We start from the raw sequence: 20379 nt of genomic DNA, 5'->3' as shown, positions 1-20379 counted from the left end.
CACTATGGAAATTATAGTACTGATTGTGCTATTACTAAGGTAAAAGTAGCAATGCATGTTTCTTGTAGCTTGCTTGTGGTACAACTTAATGTTCAAATCTGATTTATTTGATTGAAAAATATGTACTTCAGTGATGGAATAAAGGTTATATTAGAAATTCCTCTCAAGCCTACAAATTTGTAGCATGCAATACTTTTTTGCATAGCAATAAATAACACCAGCATGACTGTCCTAGAGTTGAATTTCAGTAATGTTCCCATTGCAAGATGCCATTCCACCACTAGCAAACCTCAATCTACAGAGTTCCTTTTTACTCACTTTGAATAAGAAATGGAGGATCTAGATCTGACTTTAAATCTTTTCATTTGTAAATAATTACTCTGGTTCTTCAGAAGACACACAAATCTCAATTATTATTATGTTAAATAGTTCAGTTTTAACTTGAAATATAAAGTTGGGTTTTTTAAGTTGCTAGTGTGATGATAAGAGTAGCTTTAGGCAACATTTTTCCTCCCTTTGTCCAACATAATTCTATTCACAATCAGTGGATTCCATTACATGTATAGATTGAAGATAAATATTTGAAGAAGGCCATTATAGAATCTTTTGAACCAAAAAGAGTTTAGCACACAAAGTTATACTACTAATTTTTGCGATTTTTTTCAGTTTCCAGTATTAAGAAGCATCTCTCACAATCAACATGCTTTCTAAATGTAACCATCTTATTTCTTATACAGAATTTTCTAGCTCTGTTACCATCGCTGCTGAAGATAAGAGGGAAGATTTCTACAGCAGTGACCTTCATGTGTCAGACAAAACATTTGAACTCAAGCCTGAAACAACAGTTCTTTCTAGTATTTCGGACATAAAAACTGATGCTAAGCCTTTAAAAGCAGTGCCAGTATTCATCAAACAAATTTCTAGTATTGAGGTAGTTGTGGAAGATGTAGCTAAATTCTCTGTCACTATTACTGGATTCCCAAAACCCTCTATTCAGTGGTTTTATAACAGTAAAAAATTGACTCCTTCATCAAATTACAAGTTTGTTTATGATAGGGATGAATATAGTCTAATTATACCTTATACAAAATTTACAGATGAGGGAGAATATTCCTGCTCAGCTACTAATGTACTTGGAGAGACTTCATGTAGTGCATATCTGAAGATCAAACCAAAGGAAGGTATGGGAGGGTTTAGGAAATCAACTGCAAAACCTCCAGTTGCAAAACTACCAGAAAAAAAGTTAAGTAAAGAGGCGCTGTCAAAGGAAGCTGTGACAATGATACACGCAGAAAGCATATATACACCTAGGGGTCAACCACCACATTTTTTCAAACAGCTTAAATCTTTGCAGTGCCCAAAAGGGCTGTCTGCTAAATTTGAGTATGCAGTGATGGCAGAACCAATGCCAGAGGTACTTTGGTATAGGGGAAATTACCAGATTCATCAGAGTGTGCACTGCAACCTTAGTTACAATCCTGATGGCTTTGGTTCATTAACTATTAATAATGCACAGAAAGAGGATAGTGGCTTGTATTCCTGCAAAGCATTTAACCCATTTGGAGAGACAACTTGCACTGCAGAGCTAATTGTATTCAGTGATACTTCTGGTACTATCGAGCATACAAAGCAGGAAGTAGTTCCAAAGCACCACACTAAGACATACAAAAAATCTGTAAGTGATCACGCCACAGAGTCACGTTTATTCATGGTAAAATTACCTGGTGATGCTCAGGCTGAATTACAGGACAGAGATCAATTGGTGTATACAATAGCCTCTGAAGATAAGCATTCTGTGCACAGTGAACAGGCAGGCATGTTGCATGATGTGGCTGTCTCTGCTGCAGAAGCAGCAATTACAGGAAAGAAGCAGATAATAATGCATACCCAAACTACACAAGAGAATCTAGGCTTTATAGAGCAACATTATGAACCAATTAAAAGTCCACCATTATTTGAATTATCAAGCACTGAAGTGCAGCCAGACCCTGCCCTTTGTTTGCCCACAGTTGAGAAAACTGTAATTTCAAAGGAAGCCATCTTTAGTATTAGAGATTTGCCTACTACAGCTGCGAAGGCAAAGACGCAAGAAACAAGTATCTTGTACCCATTGTTGGCTGAGGATAAACATCTAATTCCCAGCTATAAGACTGCAACTCTTAGTGTTGTAGAAAAAGAAGTAATGTCAAAAACAGAGCCAAAGTACTCTCTGCATAGTTACAAAGTTGAGGGACATCAAGAACTCCCCAAAGAAGCTTTTTTTGTTTTAGAGGTTCCTGAGTTACAGAAAGGTAAAATGCAAAAAGAAAGAAAAATGGAGGTTCATACAGCTGTAGCAACAGAGAAGAAAAAAATAAGGGATGAAATCACAAAAGACATACAACCATTAGATGCAGCAAGAGAAGCAAAGTCATTAAAAGAATTACCAAAACCATTCTTGATGTCTGTTACTGAAAGCCAGAAATCATTACCAAAGGAATCTGTATTTAAAGTACAAAAAACTGAAGTGCAACAAGCTTCATTTATGAAAGATGAACTTGTCAAAACTGCTTTAACTGCAGAAGAAAAACAACAACTCTCAAGTGAACATACCGAAATAATAATTGGGTTAGATAGTGCAATCTCGTTGACATCAAAAAAAGAAGAAAAGAAGCCTTTGCATTTACAGATTGTTAAGGGACAAGACACTCTGCCCAGAGAAACAACATTTACTTTTGAAGTACCTACAGAAGAGAAAGCTGACATGAGAAAGAGCCCAACATTACTACATTCATTAGTGTCCAAAGAACAGCACCTTACACCTTACGAATACACAACTCAGTTATCTGATGTAAAAGATACCATCACCATTAAATCTACAAAAGAACATGCTTCTACTTTATATCCTAATTATATAGAGTCTCCGTGCATTCTTCATAAGGAAAGTGTACTACCTTATGAAAAACCAGCTGCTCATATTGCAGCAAACAAACTTGAGAAAGCATATAGCTATGCTGCTGTTGCGGAGGAGAAAACAGAACTGTTGGCTGAACAAACGAAAACCCTTGAAATGGAAATTAAAAGTTTACAGTCTGAGGTCAAAACTGAGCCACTGCCACAAAAGTATCTCCCATCTGTAACTGTACCAATGCAGATATCAAAGGAGAAGATTTTTACCGTTGATGAAAAAGAACAACATGCAGTAATAAATAAGTTGGATCACATTGCCAAACAGTTCAGTACTGTAACAGAGAGCAAGATAGTGGAAGATGGTTCTGTTGCCATTTTTAAAGCCCTAAGTGCAGCAACCTGTGAAGAGAAATATGAACCAAAGCTACTTTCAGTTTCTGTGCAGGTTAAAGAAAAGGCTATGTCTATAGAAAGTACCAGTACGTTAGAGGCTGCAGAAGAAGATTTTGCAGCAAGAATCCAAGAGGGACAGTCAGTAAGATTTCCAATGTTGCTTCAAGAAAAACAGCTCATTAAAGAGGAACATTCTTCAGGTATCAAGAGATCAGAGCAAACAACTCTGAAGGTAGAGAAACAACCAGATCAAGCACTACAAGCTCATGTAATACAAGAAAGTGATGCACTCCGTAAAGAACTGGCATTTAAGGTTGATGTTCCCAAAGCAGTCACGTTAGGTATAGGTATACAGATTAAGAAAGCACTGCAATCTGCTTTAGCAAGTGAGCATCGTGTTCTTTCTTCTATCTTATTGGGCAACATAGAAGAGGTGGAGATTAGGGAATTAAAAGTTCAAAAAGAATTTAAGTACACTTTATATACATACCAGATTACTAATGCCAGTCCTCCCATAGATATAACTCTGGCCTTTGAAGGAGAATATCCTCGGAAAGCTGACCTAAGAAGGGAATTGACAGCTGCTTTTCATTCTATTACTCATGAACAGCAGCACGCTTTGCTAGCTGAGCAGCTAGGTACAATTCCATTGCCAACGGATAGGCTAGAAAAATTGTACATCAGCACTACACCTGCCAAAGAGATGATCTCACCTGTCGTTGAGACTGTTAACATTGCTGAAAGCACCTTGGATGTGGCTAGGTATGGGATGCATACAGCTGAACTGAAAATGCAAACAATGGAGTTAGTACAAGCCACAATTACACAAGAACACCCTGTAATCTCAAAGAAAGCAGTACCTCTAGCACATACACAGGTTATAGATATTCCATCCAAAAAAGAGCCGCAAACCACCTTGTTTTCTCCTACAATGAGAAAAGAGATCAGTGGGGAATTTGTGAAGCATCTGTCCAAAGAGGAAAAGCATCTGGCTGAAATGAAAAGCCAGTCTAAAACTCTTTTACATTCTTTCATTGGTGCAGAGCAGATTGTAATGCAGCATGCTGAAGAGGTTAGGGATGACAAAACATTGTTAATACATTTGAGTAAAGAGGCTCAGGCGATGAAAGAGCAACATGCGACTTTGTTTACTTCAGTTCTGGCAGATAAATCAGCGTTGGGTGATTCAACTATTTCTCAGAAATCAAAAACTCAAGAAATGATAGTAACCACTGAATCAGAGGGTTTTATTCATGAATCTAAATCTGTAGAGACAGTTGGAAAAGTGGCGACTGTAACGAGTCACATAAAAGATGTTGGTGCTGCGATAGTTACGACAGACGCCCCTTCAGCACCTGTCCCAGTAGACCAGCCAACAGAAATTCTCAAAAAAGAAAAGAAAATGGAGGAAATTATAGTTACTAATGTTTCTAAATCTAGAAAGCCAGGCGAAACACTAATAAAAATTGCCAAAGACTATCCAGTAATTACTGAAGGGCTTATAGATATCACTGTAGATGAAGATAGTAAAGTAACATTTAGCACAGTCATAACAAAAGTTAAAAAGGTAAATTGGTATATCAATGGGAAGCAAATCACTTCAAAAAATGAGTTCAAATGTTTGCAAGAATTTGACACTTACTCACTTATAATCAACAAAGTACAGAAAGAGGAGCATCAAGGAGAATTTGTCTGTGAGGCACTGAATGAAGCTGGAAAAGCAACTACTTCTGCAAAACTCACAGTTGTTATAAGAGGTTGGATTATGGGGATAAAATTTTTGTTAAAATGAACTTCAAAAGCTAATATATTGGACTAAACATATAGTTAACTTCTAGTATTAGTTTATGCTAATAAATTAACATGACTAAATCCTTCCTTCCTTCCCTCCTTTCCTCGCTTCCTTTTTTTCTTTCCTTTCTTCCTTATTTTAAAGGTAAAAGAGTGATTGCATTACCTAGTTGTCTATCTAGATACCATGCAGTCAAAGCCTGATAAGACCACTTCAGTTGATTTCACAAATATTTTACATCACAAATTTTAAAACATAATATGATTATATATTGCTTTAGAAAACTTAATAAGGTTATGTATTATTTTAAATGAAACTTGCATTCTGACTTGATGCGATCTTCACAGGCTTTCACTGCAGATAATTTTAAAGATAATAATTAGCCTTTAAAACTTAATGCTATGTTTGAAACTTACTGTGAATATATTATTCTCTTTTGCCCTCTTGTACTTTAACATTAACTACTGATTAACATCAGCCATGTTTTTGTAAGTTTCTACTAACAGAATATTTAATATTGCTTTCATCCCCATATCCACATTTGAGGAATTGCTAGATTTTTATCATTATCACCACTTTGTCATAACGAAAAGACAACTGAACATTGCATTTCTTCCTAAAACTTAATATCACCTTTTTGTCATCTACTTTTTTTCTAGGAAAAAACATTTCATAGATGTACCAATTACTTTGCATGCTTCAATGGGCACCACACATGTCAGTAAATCTTGAATTTCATTCATTGAAATGTTACCATTTACTGCGTTGAGCACAACTACTGGTCAGCTAACATCTTTTAACAATCATTTCTTCTCCACAGTCACTCCTTGGATTGCTAGTTTCTGTCACCCTTCCCTCCTCCATCCTTGAATTTCAGGGGGCCACGTCTAAGCCCTGTGCTAAAAAAATACAGTTTACTGTTACAATCTTTTTACAATCCAATATTTTTTATTTAAATCTATAGTGCCTCCATCTTTCAAGAGGAAGATTGAATTACTGGAGGTGATAGTTGGACATGCTGCTCAGTTTGAATGTGAGGTTGACCCTATTCCTGATGTGAGGTTCCAGTGGTTCCGAGCAAGAGCTGAACTTCGTGATAGTGAAAAGTACAGCATTGTGAACGAGAAATATATCTCCACCTTGAAACTTTTGAAGCCTCAGCTAATTGATTGTGGTGAATACACCTGCAGAGCATCAAACCAGAGCGGCAGTGTAAGCAGCACAGCTAAATTGATCGTGACTGGTAAGTAGGTTATGCTCTAATTGTTTTGATTAATTTTAACAATTAATTTTCAATTTGACTGCTCTTAAAAAGTTTGAATGGTTTCACATCTATAGTTACTTTACATCTGCCCAAAATGACTGCTCACTTCCAAAAGTAACAATATACTTTTTGACATTTTTACACAGTTTAATTATCAAAAATGTTTACATTTTGCAAAGGTGTTTCACTATATAATAATTTTGCCCACCATCTTTTAGACTTTGTTTTTATAAAACCATTGTTGCTTTTTCTTACACTGACAAAAATGTTCTGCTTCACTTATGAAACAAAATGTGTCTAAAGCATTAACAAACCATTGCAACAAATTACTGCAATAGGTTTCTATAGCTGTTTCACTGGTGTAATATTATTTTTTGAAAGATTTATGAACTTTGAAATTATACTACAAGAAGATTTTTGTCCCTCCATATATATTACTTCACCTTTATAAGAAAAATATTTCACTTTGAATTCAAATGTTCCTTCAGTCACCTCACAGTAACCAATTTTGCTACCCAGATAAAATTGTTTTGAAAATGAGTCTGTTTTAATTTTTTGATGGTAAGCTATCTAAATGCTGCAACAAATGCAGCTAAGAATATCAATGTCATCTGTTTTCTTTTGTCTTTCTTATTTTCTTTATGATGTGGAGATGCCGGTGATGGACTGGGGTTGACAATTGTAAACAATTTTACAACACCAAGTTATAGTCCAACAATTTTTATTTGAAATCTACAAGCTTTCGGAGGCTTCCTCTTTCCTCAGGTAAATGTGACATTTACCTGAGGACGGAGGAAGCCTCCGAAAGCTTGTAGATTTCAAATAAAAATTGTTGGACTATAACTTGGTGTTGTAAAATTGTTTACAATTATTTTCTTTAAGTAAATTAGAGCAACATACCAGTCCTAAATGAGTACTTTCTCAAAGCCTTCAGTAAATGAAAATCCTAACTAAGATGTTTCTTTTGTAGAACTTTCCCCACCAAGCTTTATAACTAGACCGGAGTCAGTTACGACATTTGTGGGTAAAACTGCAAGACTTGAGTGCACAGTGGCTGGATCACCTGTGATCCATACCATTTGGCAAAAGAATGGTGTTGATGTTACTGATGAAGAGAACTACAAAATATCAACTAAAGACAACAAGCGTGTTTTAGAAATTAATAACTTAAAGGTTCAGCACAAAGGAACCTATTTTTGCAAAGTGACCAATGACTGTGGCACTGATATCTGCACAGCTGACCTGATAGTACTTGACAAACCACACATTGCCAGGAGCCTTGAATCTACCCAAACTATAATTAATAGCAGTACACATCTTGAATGTCAAGTAGTCGAAGACACAGGAGTAAAAATATCATGGAAAAAAGATGGATTAGAACTTCGCTCTAGCAAAGATTATAAAATGAAATTTGAAGACAAGATAGCAGTTCTAGAAATCTTGAAAACCAAACTGAAAGATGCAGGAAATTATGAATGTACAGCTTCAAATGAAGCTGGAAGTGTTTCTTGCTCAGCATCATTAACAGTAAAAGGTAAGGAGTGTTATAATATTGCAAATTGCTGGTAAGCAAAACTGATGGTTACTTTACATAAAACTAGTGATAGCTTTTAAAGCTTTTAGTAGAGGCAATGTTTCTTGTTACGGGTTAGATAGTTCTAAATTCTTGTTAGCCTAATTCTTGTTAATTCAAAGAATATTTTTCTTAATCTTGGTTTGCATATTTTGCATAAAAGTAATCATATTTATTGCATAGTACTTTGATTAAAACATCCTGATTAAAGACTGTTTCCTAAAACAGCTGCTTCTTATTTATGATTATCTCATTTTCATCATTTTTGGAAGCTGTATTCAGCCATTTTTTTATATATCTTTACTTAAAGATATTTTTACATTTTGTCAAATGCAATATTCAAGTAATTGCAATTTCTGTAGAACTAATAAATTTAGTATGCTTTATATGTATCACTTTATGGAGCATTGGTATTTTATGCTTTTCTTCTAATAACTAAACATATACCCAGTAGATATATTTTGAATGCAGTGAAATCTGTCCTTATGATCATTTTAATTAAACGGTCATTTATCTTAAATATCCACTGTTTCTCAAAACCGGAAGGTTTTTAATTTGTCTCTTGAAAAACTGGCAGTCAAAAAAGTACAACCCAGGGGATCCAAGGGAAAATGGCAAGTTGGATCCAAATTTGGCTCAGTGGCAGGAAGCAAAGGGTAATGGTCAACGGGTGTTTTTGTGACTGGAAGGCTGTTTCCAGTGGGGTTCTGCAGGGCTCAGACCTAGGTCCCTTGCTTTTTGTGGTATATATTAATGATTTGGACTTAAATGTAGGGGGCATGAGTAAGACGTTTGCAGATGATAGAAAAATTGGCCGTGTAGTTGATAGTGAGGAGGAAAGCTGTAAACTGCAGGAAGATATCAATGGACTGGTCAGGTGAGCAGAAAAGTGGCAAATGGAATTCAATCCAGAGAAGTGTGAGGTATTGCATTTGAGGAGTGCAAACAAGGCAAGGGAATGCACAATAAATGGGAGGACACTGAGAGATGTAGAGGAAGTGAGGGACCTTGGAGTGCATGTCCACAGATCCCTGAAGGTAGCAGGACAGGTAGATAAGGTGATTAAGAAGGCATACGGGATACTTCCCTTTATTAGCCGAGGCATAGAATATAAGAGCAAGGAGGTTATGATAGAACTGTATAAGACACTAGTTAAGCCACAGCTTGAGTTCCGCAAACAGTTCTGGTCACCACGTTACAGGAAGGATGTAATTGCACTAGAGAGAGTACAGAAGAGATTTACGAGGATGTTGCCAGGACTGGAGAATTTTAGCTATGAGGAAAGATTGGATAGGCTGGGGTTGTTTACTTTGGAACGGAGGAGGCTGAGGGGTGATTTAATTGAGGTGTACAAAATTATAAAGGGCCTAGATGAAGTGGATAGGAAGGACCTATTTCCCTTGGCAGAGAGGTCAATAACCAGGGGGCATAGATTTAAAGTGATTGGTAGAAGGATTTGAGGGGAGTTGAGGAAAGAATTTTCACACAGAGGGTGGTGGGGGTCTGGAACTCACTGCCTGAAAGGGTGGTAGAGGCAGAAACCCTCATCACATTTAAAAAGTGCTTGGATATCCACTTGAAGTGCCGTGACCTACAAGGCTAAGGACCAATTGCCGGAAAGTGGGATTAGGCTGGGTTGCTCATTTTCGGCTGGCGCGGACATGATTGGCTGAATGGCCTCCTTCAGTGCCATAAATTTTCTATGATTCTATTGACCTTGATTAAATATCTGCCCCATAGTATAATGAGAGATGTTGAGTAAAAAGGACAAGTTAGCAATGTGAATTAGTGGAATCTATACCTGAATTAGTCAGCTGCTCTTTCAATACATTCAAGCTGACTGTAAAATTATTGTGCGATTAGGATTGTGACATAATTCTTTTCATTTGGATTCAGTTATTTACATAACGTACATAAAGATTTTGGTCTCATTCTGAAGGTGATAGACAAACAGGTTCTTTGTGTTTCTCTTATCCTTTGCTTACCTCTTTTTATTTAATTGAACTTTACAATAGAAAATCATTACATATAAAAAAAGTAAATGTCTGGAAGCAAGATACAAAGCAGTTATTAAATCAAGGGTTCTGTTGATCACATAAATTATGAAAACAAAGCCCACGTGACCTAAAATGTTATCAGAGTCCCACCAATTCAATTGCTGCTTTATATCTGCCTTCAATTTAACAATTTTATTTAGCTATATATATGTGCATAAAAATAGATGTTATTTTTTCTTTGCCTTTTTGATTTGTTGTTGAAAAAAATTGCTAAGCTTAAGAATTTAACATTTTCTCATTTGTCGATTGCAATACTTTGTGTTACATCTTTTCTTTAAAAATTGTCTTTGCGTTATCACAGTTCTCTTTTTGTAAATGCCCTTTCTTTGACGTCTCTTAAAATGTTTCTTCAAACCTTTCTTCAGAGCCACCTTCGTTCCTTAAGAAGCTAGAACCATCATTGCTGTTGAAACAAGGTGATCCAGCACACTTGAAGTGCCAAGTGAAAGGGTCACCTGAAATCAGTGTTACCTGGTACAAGAACAATAAGATTCTCAATTCCTCAGAAAAATACAAGATATCATTTATTGATTCTACAGCTGTCCTTGAGATTAATGATACAAATGTAGAGGATAGTGGGGATTATGTGTGTGAAGCACAGAATGAAGCTGGTACTGATAGCTGCAGCTCTGTCATTACAATCAAAGGTCTGTACGATGTTGACTTTGGTTTCATATTAGGCACCATCTTTGTTGCCGTCTTTAACATTTTTGGAAAAAAATGACAGTTTGAAATTGAATTTTAGTCTGAGATTTTTATGTGTTCCTTTGTAGAGCCTCCCTCTTTTATCAAAGCTTTTGAACCTACTGAAGTAGTAAAAGGATTCAATTGCACTCTTGAATGTGAATTGTCTGGTACAACTCCATTTGAAGTTATCTGGCAAAAAGACAGAAAGCAGATAAGAAGTAGTAAGAAGTTCAAGGTGATCTTCCAAAACGCTCGTGCTTATCTCCATATTAGCTTCTTTGAGTTCTCAGATGTCGGTGATTATCAATGCACAGTTTCTAATGAAGTAGGAAAATGTTTCTGTGGTGCAACAGTGAAGATGAAAGGTTAGTGATGTTTTTAGAAAGTGAGAGAAATATATTCATAACCTACTTTCATAAATAGATGTTAAAAATTTGACAAAGATCATTTAATAGATGGACCATAAAATACATACTCTGTCATCTGTATGTTCATTTTAATTTAGAGCCACCATCATTTGTGAAGAAGCTTGAAAATACTACTGCACTTTTGGGAAGCTCAGCTGTGTTTCAATGCAGCATAAAAGGCTCACTTCCTATCACTTTAACTTGGCTGAAAGATAAAAATGTTGTCACAGAGAGTGATAATATCAAAATGACTTTTGAGAACAATATTGGTACTCTTCAAATTGCTGCTGTTGAAATGAACAACAGTGGGAGATACATTTGTCAGGCAGAAAATGAAGCAGGAAGTCAAAGATGTCTGGCGTCGCTGATTGTGAAAGGTTAGTTTGAGAATGTATTGGCTCATTTTATGCAAATCTCATATTTTATGAAATGACGCTGCTTTACATTACTAAGTTTTGTTAATAGTAACCATTTCATTTTGCCACAGAACCTGCAAATATCCTTGAGAAAGCAGAGCCAATTAGTGTGACTGCAGGGGACCCAGCAACTTTGGAATTCATAATAGCTGGTACACCAGAACTAAAAGCTAAATGGTTCAAGAATGGCAAGGAGCTAATATCCAGTAGAGGATGTAAAACAACTCTTTCAGATAAGGTCGCCAGCTTAAAGATTTTTTCTGCAGAAAAGGAGGATAGTGGTGAATACTCTTTTGAGATCAAAAATGATGTGGGCAGTTGCAGTTGCAAAACCTCTATTACTGTACTGGGTTAGTATAGAATTATCTAATTTCATTTTTATATTTCCTTTGCTTATTGTAATTCAAAGCATGCTTTTAATTTAGTTCCAGTAATCTCATTGATTTGTTACTCTGTCTTGGGCAGATCGTATGATTGCTCCATCCTTCACCAAAAAACTACGGAAAATGACCAGCATCTTGGGTGCTTCCTTTCACATGGAATGCAAATTCTCTGGTTCTATCCCAATCAGGATTTCTTGGTATAAGGATGACAAAAAGTTATCAGCTAATGAAAAGTACACAATATCATGTCAAGACAACACAGCTGCTTTGGAGATTAATCAACTAGAGATTGCAGATGGTGGAACCTACTCCTGCAAAACTACTAATCCTGCAGGAACTGATGAATGCAGTGGAGTCTTAAGTGTAAAAGGTTTCAACAATTAATTTCATTCTGCTTCTGCAATTATATCTTTTCTTTTGCTGTTTCAATTTTCAATCCAGACCTTTTGCAAACCCATTTTATTTTCATGTAAAGCATATTCTTCATTGGTAAGTGTGTTCAAGTTTGGCCAACTTTTTAATGCATTTGTTTTCCATTTACTCTCCGATGACTCGATATATAAATGCAATAAGTGTATAGTATTAAATCGTATGGATCAGCATCTTCCCAGGCCTTTTTTGGCCATTTTTTCTTTGCTATCTTCCTCTCTTGAAGTTGTTGATTCCTTACCAAAGCTTCATTCCACTCATATGTGAGGCTTGATGGAGAATGTCGGTGGGATATTTAACTGCAGCGGTCATCTCTGCAAAGCCGGATCCTGTCTTTGCTCAATGTCCATATGCACATACTTCTAGCCAGAGATTGGGAATGGGAACTATGTTTAATTTTTCTCTCTCGAACCATGATGCTCAGACCAATTGTAGTGGAACAACAGCTGCCCTGGCTAAGATCAGCTAACTCAGCACATATTAGCAATTGAACCTTGTATGTTGCTGGTCTGTATTAGTTAGCCACTTGCCAGATAAACTTGCTGAGCCATCAGGGGAATCCCTGGAATGTCCCAGAGTTAATTGCTAGAATGTGTTGAGTTACCTGATCTCAGTTAGCTGAGGTACCAGTGGACTGCTAGAGCCATGAAACTGTACCCTAGGGTAAATCACTGCATATAGGAATGGAAGAAAGAAAATAAGGAGAAAGCTTACTTGCTCCATATATTTATTCATTATGCATAATTCATATGTTTTTTTTCTGAATGTCTTTTAGAGCCTCCGAGCTTTATAACAAAGCCTGCATCAAAGCAAGTTCTACCGGGTTCAACGGTGAAGTTTAAGACTGTTGTGAATGGCACACCTCCAATGTCAATGAAATGGTTCAAGGGTAACACAGAGCTTGTGACTGGTGGCACCTGTTTCATTAAGAAGGACATTTCTGCAACTTTTCTTGAGCTTTTTTCAGTGAAACCGTCTGACATGGGTGACTACACTTGCGAAATCAGCAACGATTCTGGGACAATTTCCTGTACAACAAACCTTTTTGTAAAAGGTGATTCTTTTTTATATATATTCTCTTTAGTGTTATTCAATATTCTTATCACTTTTTATGTTCTTTCTATTAAAATGTCTCTAACATTGTAAAGTATACTTTTATTAATAGGAGGGGCTATAGTTATCTTCTCTGTGAAGTGGCGTGGATGTTTTCATCTTCTTTGTCTTCCTTTATGAATATCTTTTAAATATATTCTTTATGACATCTTGATTTTTATAGAACCACCAGTGTTTCTCCGGAAACTAGAGTCATCAACATTACTGAAAAGGGGTGATTCAGCTCGGTTTGAATGTGAAGTGACTGGCACACCTGAAATTAAAGTTACCTGGTATAGGAAAGACAAGCAAATTCATCCCAGTGACAAATACAGAATGTCATTTGTTAATTGTGTGCCAGTTCTTGAAATTCTTGATGGTGATGTGGAAGACAGTGGAGAATACAGTTGTGAAGCTCAGAATGAAGTTGGTAGTGAGAGTTGCAGTATTACTGTAACAGTTAAAGGTCTGTGAAGATATCTTACTTCTAATTTTACGAATTTAGGCTGCATTTACAAGATACCTGCAGCTGCAAATTTTTGGATCTAAGTGATAAAGAGCATGTTTTAGATTGAATTTGTTGTTTCTTCATTTTAGAACCTCCATCTTTCAGAAAAGAACTTGAATCTCTTGAGGTGCTCAAAGCCTCTGACATCATTCTTGAGTGTGAAATGGCTGGTACAGCCCCATATGAAGTTTCATGGTATAAGGACAATAAGCAAATTAGGCCTAGCAAAAAACGCAAGACGGTCTGTCAAAACTCTTTAGTTAGTTTACATATTCTTACATTTGATACCTTAGATGTCGGTGAATATCAATGCAAGGTATCAAATGAAGTGGGAAGTTGTTTCTGCAGTTCTGCAGTCACTTTGAAAGGTTAGTAAAGACTTAGCAAGTGTTTCTGTTCCATTATATTACATTATAAATTAATTTTGTTTTACACTAATTATCAGGTGAGTTTGTAATGAATATTCAGAGAAATTCTTTATTCATAATATTTCATTTTAAAACAGAATCTCCATCATTTGTTGAGAAGATTGAAAATATTACTGTGCTTTTGGGAGCTCCTGCTATGTTTCAAAGCACTGTGAAAGGTTCAAGCCCTATTTCTATAACCTGGCAAAAAGATAAAGATGATATCACCGAAGATGATAACATTAAAATATTTTTTGAGAAGGATAGAGCTACACTGCAAATTGGTTCTGTTGAGAAACATCATGGTGGGAAGTTCCTTTGTCAGGCAAAGAATGACGCAGGAATCACAAAGTGTATTGCAAACTTGGTAGTGAAAGGTTGGTCTAAAAATTATTAACGTGTGTGTTACAACTTCACTTATTTTTAAAATGGAACTGCTCTAAATGTTTTAAGTTATTTTAATTTCATAATGGCTGTTTTAAAGCAGATGAAACAAATAATACCCAGTACTTGCTGGAATGGTTAGACCATAAAGAAAGTCTAAAATATTTTTATTGGCCTAGAAATTGCTGGAAAAATAATGGCGAGTTCACACATCCACCATTATTCTTGCGTAAAAAGCCCAACAATCTGTGTCGAGGAAGAGATATGCCATGAGTTGCGAATCACCACATATTGCTGGACGATTTGTACTGTTCCGCCATTAGCCTGGCAAAAATGGGAGCTCACCATCAACCTCCCCATGAGTGTCAAGAAATTGCTGGATTTGCACCGTAAATATGAATGAATCTCGCTGCAGACATTTAAGGCTGGTATCTCATGTCATAAGGACCCTTTTAATGACGTGATTTATCGACCTGACATGAAACTCAACCCTGGAGGCCCAGGGGATAGGCGGGAAAGTGGAGTTGAGGTAGAAGATCAGCCATGATCTTATTGAATGGCGCAGCAGGCTCGAGGGGCTGTATGGCCTACTCCTGCTCCTATTTCTTATGTTCTTATGTTCTTAGAAAGGGAACAACCAGAGGTTTTTTAAATTCAACATTTTTTCTTATTTATCTTTACTGACTCTTTTTCCTCTTTAATACAATCTTTCTTTCCCTCTCTTTATTTCTCTTTCTATATCGAATTTGACTATAATTCACCCTATTTCCTTCTCTGTCATTCGCTCTGTTTCTTTCTCTATATTTAAATTTATTTAGTTAAGGAGATAGACCATTGGACCCGACGTTCAGGAGGTCCCAGTTGCCACGTTGACATCACCGCGCCATTATCAATTCGCATTTTCAGTAATTTGTGGTGCAAAAATAATACGATCTGAAGGGTGAGGAAAAAAATCGAATTCATGTGGCTCGGTGCGAGATGTGTCGCTCCAGCAATTTCTGGGCCAATTCTCCTTAGAATAGAGAAAATAGAAGAAGAATATAGTACTACAATATTTTAGAATCATGAGAATAACTGATTAAATTGATGTTAAGTTGAAACAGGTATTAGAACTGTGACCAAAAGAAAGAATAACTCTGAAAGAATTTAGGCATGGATGCTTAATGCACACAGGTGTAAAATTGTAAAATTGGCAATGCATGCAGTTAATACATTTTTTTAATTAAATAAAAAGGAATTGGATGAGTCTTTTTTAAATGAGAAATTAAACGGTTGCACAGGCAGAATTTTCCAGAACTTGAGAAAGGCAGGCTAAGGCACAAATGAATGGTATAGTTTTACAAATAGAGGTTGTGGAAATATGTATCAATAGCTTGGCTCAGGGAAAGCGAATTAGGTGGGCCAAAATGGCCGTTTCTTATTTCTTATATTCTTATGTTCTAATATTCTTTTTTTGTCACAGAACCAGCAAATATTATAGAGCAAGCAGACTCTATTAGTGTAACTGCAGGAGAGCCAGCAACACTGGACTGCAGTTTTACAGGAACACCAGAAATTAAAGCCAGATGGTTTAAGAATGGCACAGAGCTGATGACTGGTAGAAAATATAAAATCAGTCTTACAAATAAGCTTACAAGTTTAAAGCTTCTGTCTACCGAGAAGGAGGACAGTGGTGAATTTACTTGTGAGGTCGAGAATGATGTTGGTAGCAGCAGCTGCAAAGCTTCTATTACAGTATTGGGTTGGTATTCTAACTCTTCCATTTCATTGCATTTACTGCCATATTTAAAAGAAACAGCAACATAGTTCAGCGATTATTTTGAAAGAAATTATAGCCTTTGCTTTCCTACTATGTGTTGGACAGATCGCATAGTTCCACCGTCATTTAAAAGAAAATTAAAAAATGTGGATGGCGTCAAAGCTTCTTTTATTAAGATGGAATGCAAGATCACTGGTTCTCTTCCAATGAGTGTGCTCTGGTATAAGAACGATGAAGAGATAACAGCAAATGAAAAATATAAATTTTCTTATCATGATAACATGGCGCAGTTGGAGATTCATCAACTAGAGATGACAGATGGTGGAGCTTACACTTGTAGAGCAACAAATGCTGCTGGAACTGACCAGAGCAGCAGTGTCTTAACTGTGAAAGGTTTGAAATGTTGTTATCAACCTCTTAATTGCTTACAAGAGTTAACTAGTTATGGTAATATCTTCTTTTTAGTCATCACAAGCATTACTTGTTATCCTTCTTGGTTTGCTACATTAACAAACATACTGCGAATACCGTACATTATACTTACATATTCTTGTACTCACTTATTTTGGCTTACCTTTTGAAAGAAAAGTACTGTATTTATTTTTCTTTTATGTTCTTGCCATAATGACTGCAATTTTCCTCTGGCAATTTTAGAGCCTCCGTATTTTACTGTGCGACCTTTGTCCCAGGATGTTGTGCCTGGTTCCAAAGTACAGTTTAGGAGTGTTATGAGTGGGACACCTCCAATGACTATAAAATGGTTCAAGGACAGTAAGGAGTTGATGCCTAGTAATTCATGTTACATTTCAAAAGAAGGCTCAACAAGTTTGGTACAACTGCATTCAGCAAAAGTCTCTGATACGGGTGACTACACTTGTCAAGTCAGCAACGAAGTTGGCACAGAATCGTGTGCTGCAAATCTTTTTGTCAAAGGTGTGGATTTTCTTAATAATGTTTCTACATAACATTGTACACAGAGTTTTATTTTACTATGTTTCTTAATAACATTGTAAATCTTTATTTGATAGCTCCTTTTCCCTTATAGCTTTCTTTCAGTTTCTGTAGTTTATATATTATGTCTTTATTTTTATTCATTTCAATTTATGATCAATCTGAATCTACCTTCAACATTAATACTAATTTCTTTGTCTTATTTTTCTCAGAGCAATGAAACGTGTAATTTTTTTTTGTTTCCAATGGTTTGGGTTTTTATATCATGATGTGACAGTAGGCCACAATGATTCTTGTTCAGGTTTTTAATTATTTATTTGGTTTAAATATATATTTGAACTGAGGTGGCCAAACTAAGCCACGTGAGCTATATGCAGCTTTGTGAGATCTGGGGAAATATTCTATTTATGCTTATTTTTCTTATTTAGCTGGTTCCTCCTGTTTGAATTCCACAGGTCTTGAGGTTTAGAAAAGTTTCTCATTGCTACTCCCTTATTGGTGGATAAATCCTAGATTTGAATACCCTGATCTGTTAGCTTGCTAGTAGCTTGGCATAGATCCAAAATTAATTTAAACTTTATATGTGGCTTTCGTGTAAGTGCTCCTCAAAGACAAAATATTGAGACTCCTGTTAGGAAAGATAGCAGTGGGCAGTGCTTTACTAAAAAAAATCCCTGGGTGATATCAGTCTGCATGAACCATAATCCCAAGAGGTGACTGGATTATGTGGTTTATGTTAGGTAACTATCTTATCTATATGTGTAGCTTTGAGATGGAATATTACAAATGAGCATCATGAAGCATATTTACTGTTGCAGTAGTGGATAGTATGGCGGCATAATTCAGATATGATACTGAATGTAAGTATTATGCTTTTCTGTTGAGATGCTAGATTGTGCTGTGGAAAAAATACAATGTGGTAGGCCAGGATACAGTACACCCAGTGAAAGGGAAGGTGGGTAGAAAAGAATTGAAATGGAGAAGTAAAAGGCTACAGGATCAGCAAGAATCCTAAGGATACAGTGACTAAGAAGCAGGCACCTGGAGAGAAAAACAGTGAAAAATATTCTGAAGTGTAGGTGAAATATCAAAACAGATCATAAGAGAGTGGGAGAACTTAAATGAAGAGATCTACAAGCGGAAAGGATGGACTGAGATTAGCATTGGTGAGAAAGGGAGAGGCATCACTGGAAAATGGTGGGAAGAGCAATAGGTGAACAATTTAATAACTAGTGATAGTTTTAGAAGGAAGTAGACAGGCATAAGCGTGAGCAAGACCAGTAGAAAGCAGTCACAGATTTCTTTCTATTTTTACAACTACCATGAGTATTACTCCCATGCAAAATGATGACTATGGGGGAGCACAAATTAGCTTGCTATGGAGTATTCAGGTCTTGTTAAAACCAGTCTTGAGAAATTTATGCAGAGCAAGATAAACATGAAAATTAAGTTTAGTATCAGATCCATGAATTAGTTGTAAAAAGAAATGGCAAGATTTCTAATTTTCACAATACTGACAGAAGTAAATACCAAACTTTTAATTCCCCAACATTGCTGGTTAACTCAAGTTAGGGCAGGAAATTGGACATGAATTTAGATTTGAGGTTAGGATCAGATCAGCCATGATCTTATTGAATGGCGGAGCAGGCTCAAGGGGCCGATTGGCCTACTCCTGCTCCTACTTCTTATGTTCTTATGTTCTTATATCATGAACAAAGAAGATGTATCATTCACAGAACATACAACTCCAGGTCTACCACAATAGATGCAGCTACCTGTACCTCACTAGAAGCAATGCATGAATTGCCCTGGCCAAGTAGGAAGGGTGTGACTCAGGTGTGCTGTTTTGCCCATGTTGTGCTGCAGGGACAGTAAAGGTCACTAGCGCCCTCCATTATTATGCTGTATCCCAAGTGGTCCTTGCTGCCCTGCAAGTTCCAGAGGACCAGTCACAGTGAGAGCCTCCCTTCCTATCAATTTGATCATTTTCTTTTCATCGGCAAAATACTGTTGCTGTGAGGGACTACCATCTATTTGGTCCTTTCTGTATTTTTCAACTTTACCTATTAAATATGAGAACAATGTGAATTTAGGCAGGGTAATTTGAACCATGTAAATCCCTTCCAACAGTACATTCTCTCTGCCACCCTGGTGAGCGTAATGTAATTTGCAGTCGCCTTCCTTGCTATATCCTTCTTACCGTTTCTCTGAGTTAGTGCAACACTTTTTGTGTTTAATAACTCTGGTTTTTAAATTCTTGCCCATATACATCCATTATCACGTTAAAAGAATCCAAATTCATATGTGGCATTTCATTCATTTGTCTGTGAGAATACTGTTTTTGTTCATCGATATCTTTAACAACTCATAGATGTATCACCTATTTTGAGCTCTTTGTGCTCCTTTTTAAGTTATGATAATTTTTCCAGGCTTGCTCCATGGTCCTCACAATGGTTGATCTTGAGTTCATGTAGCAGTTCATAAACTGTCAAGTTCTTTGTCTCTAATGTAGTTTTGTTAGCAACCCCTCAATCTTTCCAGCCCAAAAGAGTTCATTGTGTTTTTCAAACATGATCTTCATGTACTAACCAGGGAAATGGTCTTTCTTTAACCTTCTTTGAACCATTTTGGAAAAGTTTCTGCATTCTCCAACAATGGATGAATGAAATACTCATCATTAAATGACAATTTAGCTACTTGAGAAGTGTGAAAAGAACATTATTACAGGTGCGATGTGATTGGCCAGTTTTCATTTGCTCCCCTAATAGGATCACATTATAAGAAATCATCTGCAACAATATTGCTTACACCTATTTTTTGTCCACTGAATTCAATGCAAACAGAACAATTAACAATTAATTATTTGTAAAATATAGCCCTAGCTAATTTTTTTTTAAAGATTAAATTTGATGATGTAATCTTTATTTTGGTTTTGAGAAAGTGGCAGGATAAAGCCATATTCTTCTTTGGTGCTATTTTCTTCTAATG

The 20379-nt window shown here is 36.3% G+C and overlaps 1 protein-coding gene across 16 annotated transcripts in view; it reads left to right on the top strand.

Annotated features, from left to right (window-relative positions):
* The window catches only part of ttn.2 (titin, tandem duplicate 2), a 373025-nt gene that overhangs the window by 88008 nt on the left and 264638 nt on the right, over positions 1 to 20379 (top strand). For 13 of the 16 annotated variants that reach the window (XM_067987638.1, XM_067987634.1, XM_067987636.1 and 10 more), the window contains 15 exons: positions 738 to 5039; positions 6039 to 6317; positions 7309 to 7872; positions 10334 to 10615; positions 10742 to 11020; positions 11161 to 11439; positions 11550 to 11828; positions 11944 to 12231; positions 13066 to 13344; positions 13567 to 13848; positions 13980 to 14258; positions 14396 to 14674; positions 16144 to 16422; positions 16546 to 16833; positions 17095 to 17373. In XM_067987638.1, coding sequence (XP_067843739.1) covers positions 738 to 5039; positions 6039 to 6317; positions 7309 to 7872; positions 10334 to 10615; positions 10742 to 11020; positions 11161 to 11439; positions 11550 to 11828; positions 11944 to 12231; positions 13066 to 13344; positions 13567 to 13848; positions 13980 to 14258; positions 14396 to 14674; positions 16144 to 16422; positions 16546 to 16833; positions 17095 to 17373 — 8517 coding nt within the window. The remainder of the gene's footprint in view (positions 1 to 737; positions 5040 to 6038; positions 6318 to 7308; positions 7873 to 10333; positions 10616 to 10741; positions 11021 to 11160; positions 11440 to 11549; positions 11829 to 11943; positions 12232 to 13065; positions 13345 to 13566; positions 13849 to 13979; positions 14259 to 14395; positions 14675 to 16143; positions 16423 to 16545; positions 16834 to 17094; positions 17374 to 20379) is intronic. The other 3 variants (XM_067987647.1, XM_067987644.1, XM_067987650.1) reach the window with 2 other exon arrangements.

This window comes from Heptranchias perlo, chromosome 7, assembly GCF_035084215.1.
Source record: "Heptranchias perlo isolate sHepPer1 chromosome 7, sHepPer1.hap1, whole genome shotgun sequence".
Taxonomy (NCBI): Eukaryota; Metazoa; Chordata; class Chondrichthyes; order Hexanchiformes; family Hexanchidae; genus Heptranchias; species Heptranchias perlo.
This window is presented reverse-complemented; position numbering and strand designations above follow the sequence as displayed.